Source organism: Lactuca saligna, chromosome 5 (genome assembly GCF_052625555.1).
Source record: "Lactuca saligna cultivar CGN05327 chromosome 5, ASM5262555v1, whole genome shotgun sequence".
NCBI lineage: Eukaryota > Viridiplantae > Streptophyta > Magnoliopsida > Asterales > Asteraceae > Lactuca > Lactuca saligna.
Genome location: NC_136421.1, coordinates 234,543,076 through 234,554,217, shown reverse-complemented (window position 1 = coordinate 234,554,217; position 11,142 = coordinate 234,543,076). Strand labels below are relative to the sequence as shown.

The following is an 11,142-nucleotide window of genomic DNA, read 5'->3' as shown; positions in this document are numbered from 1 at the left end:
CAGAAGAGTTACACTGACAGAAACCGATCTGAGTTGGAGTTTTAGGTCGGTGACATGCTACTCCTGAAGGTATAGCCTTGACAGGGTGTGATCCGCTTTAGGAAGAGGGGGATGTTGGATCCCTGATACATCGGGTCGTTTAGGATCATTTCCAGAGTTGGCAAGGTGGTGTATAAATTAGAGCTACTAGACCACCTTAGTCTGATCCACAACACTTTCCATGTATCTCAGTTGCGAAAGTGCATATTAGATAAGGAAGCGGTGGTGTCATTGGATGACATGCAGGTCGACGAGCACCTACACTATGTAGAGAGGCCAATGGCCGTTTTGGAGAGAAAAGTGAAGATTTTATGGCACAAGTAAGTACCTTTAGTAAAGGTACAATGGGAACACTGGAAGGGATCTAAGTGGACTCGGGAGCCAAAGGCTAAGGTATGGGAGCATTACCCGGAGTTGTTCACCACAACGGACTTCGAGGACGAAGACTAGTTCAAGTAGGGGAGAATTGTAACACCCTAACTCTCAGGTATAAACTTTATAGTTTTTATTTTCATTTTGAAAGGTCAACTTAGCAAGTTAGATGCACTGACTCGTCGAGTAGGAACGAATTTGGCCGTGTGTTTTAAGTGACCAACTCGACGAGTTGGAGGACACGACTCGACGAGTTGGAGCTAGAGGATGAAACCCTAATTTTTGGGGTTTTGCACACTATTTAAAGGATCATTTTCCCCCTTAGCCTCCCTTACAGCCCCCTTTTGAGTCCAGAAACCTTAAATCGCTATTTACTCTTCATTTTGTGTGATATTAAGCTTTGAAGGTGGATTGTGGAAAGAAGAGCTTGAAGTACTAGAGCTTGGAACAAGAAGAGGATGTGGATATCTTAGCATCGTTTTGGAGGTGACAAGTTGTTACATTGACCTTTTTCTAACTAGATATATTCATGTTTGAGATTGGGGCCATTTTACCAATGTTTATGATTCATTTCGGGTATTAGGTATGATCTGAAGTTACAACTTCAGATCTAGGCTCATCTTGGCTCTTATGGTCATAAAGCCTCAACTTTAGCAAGATAATACCTTTCTCCATCCCTTAAACCCCTTATCTACATTGGTTTTGATGAGTGGAGCCATGCACGCACGTAAAGTTTGCAACTTTACGTGACAAATAAGCCCTAGGAGGCTACATCTACTGTTTAGAGCATTGGAGTAGCTTAGAATCAACTGGACATGGGATGGATTACATGAACTCGACGAGTCGGATAATTCAACTCGAAGAGTTGTGGAGGGTTTTTCTCGTTACGCGTTCTTCATGAACTCGCTGAGTTGACATGACAACACGACGAGTCAATTAGAGCTTTCCCGACAATTGGACACACATGAACTCGACGAGTTGCCTGGGAACTCGTTGAGTCAACTAGGATCTTCACGATTTCTTCGAGTTCTGGAAGGACTCGACGAGTCAGTGAACTGTACTCAACGAGTGGGTCAACATGGACTGTTCACTTTGACCGTTGACTTTGACTTCGACTAAGGGTTGACCAATTTGACTTTTGGGGTTATTTTGGTAATTTAGGAATTTATGAAACTGGATCATTGATGGGTGTAGGTGCCGGTGTTAGAGTTATATTTGGAGGAGGTTGATACTATCGCTTCGGACTACCTGAGAGGGGAGTTATCCTCACTATACTAACAGGGTCGAAGGCACCAATGTCGGCCCTTTATGGATTTGTATACGGGTTATTGCATGATATGCTTATTGATTTACATCATGGTAGTTATGATGGTGATATGCTTAGTGACCTTGTTAGGTCGGTATCCTGGTATATAGGATGATGCTATGTTAGTGACCGGTTAGGTCTGTATCCTGGTTATAGGATGTTGCTATGATTATTGATATGTTAGATAGGTTTGACCGTTGTGTATGCCATCGTATGATAGTTATGTGCACATGTTTGTTTGATTAGGGGGTTGGGTTGAGGCGGTCTTGCTTTGTGCTGAAGACCAATATGCCTAGGGCGGTCCGGATGAACTAAAGGCCCTGCAAAGGGATTCAGTCAGGCCGAAGGCCTGTCGAGCGGTCCCGATAGGCTGTAGGCCCTGTGAGGCGATCTAGACGTGTCGAAGGCTCGGAGAATGGTCCAGATAGGCTGAAGTCCTGCGAGGTGGTCCAGTCAGGCTAAATGCTCATTATACATGCTGTTTGTTTATATGTTATTGATATGCTTTATGGCGTTGTTATTTGGGGGTAACTCACTAAGCCTTCGAGCTTACATTTATCAATTATTGTTTCAAGTATATCTGATGATCGCAGGAAGGCGAAGGCGTGATCGTACAACTCCTCATATTTCATGATTTTATGATTTAATTCTAGGATACTCTGACATTATACTATTTTGGAAACATGTTTTGTAATAATCGTTGATTTTGAAGATGTTTTAAAATTTTTAAATTTGGCATGATTTTTTATGGATGTTACACAAAATTTGTAGTAATCCGAAAAGCGAACTCGTGCATATAAAGAACGCCCAAATTTGACTTAGTACAAAGACGTTATGATTTTTTTAAGTTTTAGGCATAATTCAGTATAGGAATGTACATCATAGAAACCGAAATGAAAATCGGTCGATTGTTAGGAAAAACATCTAGACGAGTGTTGAAGATCTCGACAATATCTATCAGTTGATATAAAGGCTGTTGAGAACGGATATCAACGGATATCATATGAAAAAATAATGAAGTTATACAAATTTTAGCAGGCTAGGACTACTAAAAATAAATGATAAAAATAAATTCAAAATTATCCAACAAAGTTTAAATGAAAGTTATAGATCTCGTTGATAGCTATGCGTCGATATATAATACGTCGAAAACGGAGATCGTATGAAAAAAATACAGATTTTTAAAGATTTGTAAAAATTTGCAGATAGGCGCTCACACCGTCAAGGTGCATGACGCACTTTTGACATACCACAAGATCATGATACATGTCGTCACCCAGACAACGCCACATCAGCACCCGTAAATAGGTGCGCGACGTCCACCCGACCATGTGCCCGACACGTATCCCGAATTTGCCTTTAAAATGCTACGAATTCTACTCATTTATTCACACCTTTTTCCGGATTCTCTAGGAAATACTTTCCACTCTTAAGCCTCTTTACTCTATAGTTTTGGCTACTTTAGTGAGATCCTGCGATGTTAGATAGTCAGCGATTAAAAGTTCTCGGGTTAGAGTTTTTCCCACATAATTCCTGATTTTCATCAAAATCTCTATAAGTTAAGCTACACTTATCCAAATTCAAGTGTAACTAATATTTATTCATAGCCGTTATTGTGAACTTATAAATAAGATTTATCAATAATTTCAGCTATAATATTGTGTGATATACTTACAGGAGAGGTGTTTAGACTGGTTACATTGGCTTGGTCGTTTGATTTTAGAAGACCTATAGGCTGAAACTATAGTGTCACCCAACTATCATGCCTGGATGATTCTTACTTGATAGATCTTGATGTAGACATTTAGATTAGTGAGGAATCTAGACTATAAATTGTAGTCACCAGGATTATGAAACTAAACTAAGGCTTTGTACTTTATGTTTCTAGGTCTTTTGAAAGTGTGAAGCGAAGCGCTGCCAAAATCGTCAGTCGCCCACTTTTATCAAGTGTGGGCATAGTTACTTTCAACTTATAGATAGATACAAATATTATAAATGCTTAAATGTTATATGTGTTGTCTTGCCTTGTTATATATATATATATATATATATATATATATATATGTGTGTGTGTGTGTGTGTGTGTGTGTGTGTGTGTGTGTGTGCGCGCGCGCGCGCAACATGATATAGTTATTAGTTGATTAAATTATATATATATATATATATATATATATATATATATATATATATATTATCATACTTAATAATTTAATTTGATTGGGTAGTAATGGGTTATGTGAAATGATAAATGAGAGGCTAGGCTAGGACTACGCGAGGTAGTAGTTATGACAGGTTAATAAGAGATGAGTGTAATAATAATTTGTGCCTTGATGTGCCTATCCAAAGTACTATTGTGCTTCCATGTTTATCCAAAAGTACTATTGTAGTGTCGTGATTACCCAAAAGTACTATTGTACTGCTATGATTACCCAAAAGTACTATTGTACTGTCGTGTTTACCCAAAATACTAACATACTGCCATGCTATGTCCAAAGTATCATCATACTGTCGTGTCTAATCACTTAGGGAAATATAGATGACTGCTATCAAAGATCCTTTGGAAAAGATCTCGCAAGATCATCATTCTAGGATTAGGAATTGATAATAATAGGAAGGGGTAACTGGGTTATTTAAATATTGAAGATTATATAATTAAAGATTATAATATTATGGGTTGAAAACCATATGTACTTACTAGGTTTCCCAACTTAACCCACTCAGTTTCTTTGTATCATAGGTAGTGATACGAAGGTACTGATAGATAATGTAATTATCTGCTAAGAGATTTAAGGAATTCGTAGGATATAAGAATATTCCTTTATGCTTATGTATTGTATAAGTTATGACATCCCAAAGTTTTTAATAATCAGTGAAAAATATTTTCTTCGGAAATACTTTCTATGGGATCAATTTTGCATTTATAAAGATCATTCTAATTTAAAATAAGCATAAAGAAAAAACTTTTAAATGACCATAAATTTCGAGATGTCACATGGGGCCTTCTAGATTAGTCTAGTGTTGTCATCTTACTGTAGAATATGATCAGACATACGATTTCAGTTACCTGATCAAACACACCATATCTGGCTGTCCAAAGGAATACAATATTGTACTCCGATACTTGATCTGTACATCAACACATGATAGTGTTACAGAACAAAGATCTACTCTTTGTTCCAATCTCAGACACCCTTAATATGATGCTACCAAATATCTAAACTTAATTGAACTAAATATCCATTGTTGAAAACTTATTTTCATTAGCTCTCTAACGCCTTTCTGATAGAAGTTAAGAAAGTTCGTAGGCAGAACATCAATTTTGAAAACTTATTTTCATCAGCTCTCTAAGGCTACACAACCTCGTTAAAGTATTCTAAAAACTAAGACAACTCAGACATGAAAGAATGGAGAAATCTAGAGAGAGTTTGAACAAATTAAGCAAGGAATAAAGAACAATTTGGCTTGTATGTATAGGCTTATGGACACGGGGTGCACATACACATCTTCGTATACAAGCTCTGTTCTTGATGTTCCTTATATCCCTACTTTGTGTTCACAAGTACTACAATTTTTTTAGACTTTATTGGCTAGTTCTCATTTTATTTCAAATTTACAAATATTCATAAATTTTGTCATGTTCAAAGCTTAGGGACCAAGTTTCATTCATATATTTAACATACGAGCTCTGTTTTTTATGATTCTTATATCCACGACTTCATGTCGACAAGTAATACAAATTTTATTTAGACTTCGTTGGTTAATTTTCATTTTATTTCATATTTAAAAATCTGCACAAATTTCATCACGTTCGAAGCTTACAGACGAAGTTTCGCTCATATCTTTCTCATACAAACTTTGCTTTTGATGGTTATTATATCCTCGACTTTGTATCGACGAGTACTATAACTTCACTCGTTGGCTAATTTTCATTCTATTTCAAATTTAAACATCTGCACAGATTTCGTCGCGTTTAAAAGTAAGGGACCAAGTTTCGCTCATATCTTTCGCATGCGAACTCTATATTTTATGGTTTTTATATCCTCGAGTTCGTATCGATGAGTACTAGAACTTTCATTCAGACTCTATCAGTTAATTCTTTTTCTATTTAAAATTTACAAATCTATAAAGATTATACAGTGAAAAAGATTGTATATCAAGCTTAGGGACCAAGTTTCCTTTGTATCTTTTGCAAACGTGCTCCGTATTCGACGTTCTTTATATCTCTGATTTGATATCGAAAAGTACTACAAGTTTCATTTAGAATGTTTTTCCTAACAAGCAACTGATATCTATCTCACTTTTTATGACACATACAGTGTATGTATCAAACATGAAATTCCAAAAAAATTATAACTTTCTTATACTAAATCAGATGTAAGTGTTCTTTATATTATCGTGCTCATGGTTAGGCCTCTACAACTTTCATTTAGATGATTTATCCTAAGTAATCTTTTACTTTTATACTTTATTCCACCACTTAATGATAAATTTTATATTAAGGTTTTCTATAAATATTATATAATCTTAATATTTGTTCACATAATGCGTATACGATAAATATTTATTAGTTCGTAATGTATATGAAGAACAATTACTCTATTCGACGATTTTAATTATTCAATAAAATGTATAATTATTATTATATCTTAAATATCTAACCCGGATTTACGGACCTTACAGAAAAGAGGTAGCTAGGGTAGATTACCAAATCATTGTGGCGCGACAATCATTATTTTCATTGAGATCAGTAAAGAGCCACATGACAAGTTAGTGTTCGAAGATGGGGGCCACGCCTTTAGAAATTAATCAGCCATAATTTTCCATTCTTTACAGTAGCCATAAACGTTGGAAAACTCTTTTAGGTGGATGTTCTAGGATTGGTGTTCCAGTAAACTGCACGAGAATTCGTGATCTCTTGGAAGATGTTTGCGACGCGTTCGCAAGCTTTTTAAGCATTGAGTTAGGAGCAAGCAGGCTTTGTGACATATATAATTTGATTGTCCGATAAACCCATTGGAGGACAATAGCATCAAGGCGCTACCGTGGTTCTTTGTTGGCGGTAATGGGAGCAATAGCGGCTGTCGTGGTGGTTGTAAGCGATATTTTATTTATTGCTTGGTAGGCCTTGTAGTGTACCTTGAAAAGTTCGGACTATGTCATGTATTGACCTTTCTCCATCTAAAGAGGGATGGGAATCAATTTCTTGATATCGGAGATGGTGATGGTAGGGTGAAATTTTTTCCGATAATCATGGGAGATTTGGAGAACCCGACAAAGGATTTAGAAGAAGAAAAGTAGTTGATTGATGGAGAAACAACCATATAGGGGAAGAGATTTGATGTCTATGTTCAGAAAAGGAGTTAGAAAGAATGGAAAGAAGGTAGTAGTCATGGTCGGAAAATGAAGGGAGAGAGAGAGAGAGAGAGAGAGAGAGAGAGAGAGAGAGAGAGAGAGAGAGAGAGAGAGAGAGAGAGAGAGAGAGAGATGAACATTTTATTCCATGAAAGATGGTGATGCTTGCCTTCTTCATTAATAATCAAATAATTTATACATGATGCAAAACCTATCTAAGGAAAGTAGATAAATACAAATACATTTAAAACAAAATATGATAATGGCACAATGACTAACAGATTTGATGAATGAATACATCTATAGAAAAAATTCCTATTAAAATCTAATAAAAAGATAAATGAAGTCAACAATACAAAAAAATAATTTTCTTATTAGAATCTATTAACAAGATAAACAAATACCAACGATAATGGATAGAGCAGGTATGCTATGAAAGATGTCCAAATGGGGAACTTCGATCTAAAGCTAGTTGCTGTACCCATAATCATACAAACTATCAACACAATCAACACTTCCGCAGAGAAGTCCCATGTCAAGCCTCGAAAATATATGACAGCCAAAAGCACCGAAAATCCAAGAACATTGTTCATGAACACTCCATCGTATAACTGCATGTGATAGAGAGTAACAAAACATGTTCATTAAAATTGATATTAAAAAACCATTAAAGAATGCTAACTTTAAAACGTTGTCGATTATTAATGGCCAGAATTCTCGTAGTGTGCATCACCTTCGTCTAGTAGAATTAATAAAAAAGGTGAACAGGAAAAAGAACAAACCTCGGAGAATGTCAAGGAAGTAGTTCGTTCGTTTCTTTGGCTTGCAGTTTTGATGGCTGAGATTGCTGCTCGAGCATTTGTGGCTAAAGGAACGAGGATAAAAGATATGAAAAATGATGGTATGTTTGCAGCAGTAGAGACATCGTGGACACTGTGTATCAGAGGTTCAGCCAGAAGTGCTAACATGGTTATCCCTACCACCAAGGATGATATAGCCTTTGTCCAAGCCCAGCTCGATCTATCTACACCATCATCATCATCCCATCTTTCCCATGGTTTCTGTATCCGTATCCATGCATTTTGATAACTTCATAAAACTTATGACAATGAAAAGAAGTTTTGATGTGATTTGACTTACTTCGGATGCATCCGTTTTAGACCCAGGCGATTTGGGGATGATTTCACCATTGGATGAGTTGAGCCAATTTCTAAATCCATTTATGAATTCATCTAAATCAATCTGCTGATCCCCACTTTCATCCAGATCTTGCATTATTTTAGCTGTTGCTTCATCTACATTCTCTGGTACTTTCTGAAAATCGACTTCCATGATCAATCTCTTCAATTCGGATTGTGATATAAAATTATCTTTATCAAGATCGATTCTTTCAAACAACCTAGAATTGCCAACAAAATGTGTTAATTACCCTATTTAGCTACTTGTTCATCGGTGTAATACCAAAATTCAAATTTCGTTTCTCACCCTTTTATTGCGGATATATTTGGTGTCCCATCTTGGTTGTAGAAGTTACCTAATGGTAACCTTTGGACATGTCTGATGATTTCAGATACCAAGATCTTCATCATCTCTTCTTCTTTCTTTTTACTCTGAACCCATGGTTGGATAATCTGAAAACAGATTGTCAGAATTTATTGAAAAAGACATGCGATGACCGTTTGAATCTTGAATACCTGATACAAGTCCTTCCACGAGTTAATTGAGCGGAATGACCGTTTATTCACTGCATTCTTTGTCTCATCGAGCCAATTTATGAATCCATTGACGAATTCGTCCATAGTTACTTTACTATCACCATCTGTATCGAATTCTTTCATTATTTCTTCCAATGTTCTATCTTTGCTCCAAGTTAATTTCCTGAACTTAATGTCTTGTAGAATTGCTTTTAGTTCAGGAAAAGATATGTAGCTGTCACCATCTTGATCGATCTTGGAAAATAAACTGCACATATAAATATAATGCAATGCTCCTTCTTAGTTTTTATTCAACAGGAAATTAACATAAGTACAAATAAAGCATATATAGATAATATGAAAAGGAACAAGAAACAAGACACAAGAAACCAACCCTTTTATAGTTGCTAGATTTGCTGAACCATCTTCATTGAGTATCTTATCCGCAGTGTGCTCCTGTAGATGTTTTAGTATGTCCACAACTAAATGCTCGTGTTTCACGTATGATAATCTTCTTTTTTGTATTGAAGGCTCAAACACCTACATAAGAGAATCTTTAGCTAATTCTATCTTAATAATATAATCTAATAATGTTCACAAAGATAGATTTAGAGGATATATACCTGGTAAATGAAGTATACAATCAAGAACAAAACCGATCCAGGAAGAGCAATTGTACAGATATATCCCCGAGACAAATTTGCACCAAGTAATCCTGGGATTAGGATGAATGTGAATGGTATAACAGAAAGAATCATAATTTTGGCTGCTTTACTTGTCTCTTCATCCGTAGTTACACCAGAACCTACAAACAAGGAAACAAATTAACTCCATTAATGAGCAATCTTAATTGGAAACATATACAAGTAACCGGATTGAATTAGGAAGTGAACTGAAGAAGATCGGAGCTCACCAGTGCATAATGAAATCAGTTTTCGGAATTGATTTTGCGTAGGATCATTAATCATCGAAGAGCTTGAACCAGATTCTGAAGAAAATTTTCGACTACCAATCATGACGCAAGTTCCCCAAAGTAAAGTGAGAAGGAATATAGCTGATCCAGCTAGTAATCCAACTCCAGTTAGGACATACTCTTGAGCTCCATTTTTTGTGTCTGATAGTCCAGATACTGCACATGATGAACAAATTTCCAATGAGGAGTCCTAACATTTTCAGTTTGTGGGACCCAATCGATTGAGGGTATCCAGAGAGATTAAGATAATGAAGGAACATACCAAGAAGTATCAATGACTCAGGAAGGAAACCAAGTACTTGGAAAGCACTTGCACCGAAGATTCCAGGACCCAAAATCTGGAAAATCCGTTTTCCTCCAGAAGAAACATACGATTCTCCGTGAAATAGCAAGTATTCATAAACCAAAATGAGGAAGAGGTGGCCTAGGAGATTTTCTGAACATGGCAAGAACCCGTACATTTGCTCACAGTGTTCTTCGGGAAAATCATCGATTCCTTTGAGATGCAAGAAAGATGATGATCCTTTCTCTCCAGTTTGATCATCAGTGCCATCTGAAATCAACTCAGAGGTGGTGTAATGTAAAACCCGACCTGTAACGTTCGCTGCTAACAGGATAAGAATCAACGAAGCGTAGGATGCAGATTTCGAAAATCTTATCATCTTTAATGATTGTTGGTAAAAGTTTACTTTTGTACATGTTGTTTAATTCTCAAGTACTAGGTTATATAGAAAAGTGGATAAATGGAGGAAAGATCCAAGAAAGTCTTTAAAAACCAAGACTTATTCTGGGTCAACGAGATCTCTTTTACCGTTTCCGTATTGAACAAGGAGATTAAAGCCATGAAAATTATATTTTGGTGCATACATGCATTTGAATTTTCTTGCATAATAGCTGTTGAAGTTTCTTTAAACCCACCTGCTCTTACGTGACAAGATTGATCTGTTAATTTATTTCCGCTTGTTCGATATACTATAAAATAAACCATAATTCTTTGAATTTTTCAAAATAAGTTCCTAATTATGACCAATTTTCCTTCACATGAAAACTTAAGTAACTGCAAACCAATTGGATTGATGGAGACATCGCCATCGTTAATTCCTTTGTTTCCCTCGCGCAAGCAACCTCTATAATTAAACTTATAGTTGGAAATCATGTGTGTTTCTTTTCAAATTTCAAAGATAAAATAAAATACGCTGAGAGATATTCAAGAGGTACGTGGAACCTCGACGATGGTGGAAAAATAGTCATTTCGAACCTGTACATGATTAAAGACGAGAATAAAAATAAGGATAGGAATATCAAGTGTCAAATTTTCTTTCTATCATTTAATTATAAAAAAGTCTAGTGGATAAAGACGGATTCTTTTAGCATGTTTCTTGTAAGCAACATATATACATGCATCC

The 11,142-nt window shown here is 36.1% G+C and overlaps 1 protein-coding gene across 1 annotated transcript; it reads right to left on the bottom strand.

The window, feature by feature from the left end:
• Nucleotides 1-7,422: 7,422 nt before the first annotated feature.
• LOC145046388 (sodium/calcium exchanger NCL2-like) lies at nucleotides 7,423-10,444 on the bottom strand. Its single transcript, XM_078994677.1, has 9 exons — nucleotides 9,999-10,444; nucleotides 9,677-9,892; nucleotides 9,387-9,568; nucleotides 9,158-9,303; nucleotides 8,764-9,031; nucleotides 8,555-8,700; nucleotides 8,210-8,468; nucleotides 7,852-8,130; nucleotides 7,423-7,680 (listed from the first exon to the last, which is right to left on the bottom strand). The coding sequence occupies exons 1-9, from the start codon at nucleotides 10,396-10,398 to the stop codon at nucleotides 7,444-7,446; spliced, it is 2,133 nt and encodes a 710-aa protein (XP_078850803.1). The 5' UTR covers nucleotides 10,399-10,444; the 3' UTR covers nucleotides 7,423-7,443.
• Nucleotides 10,445-11,142: the final 698 nt, after the last annotated feature.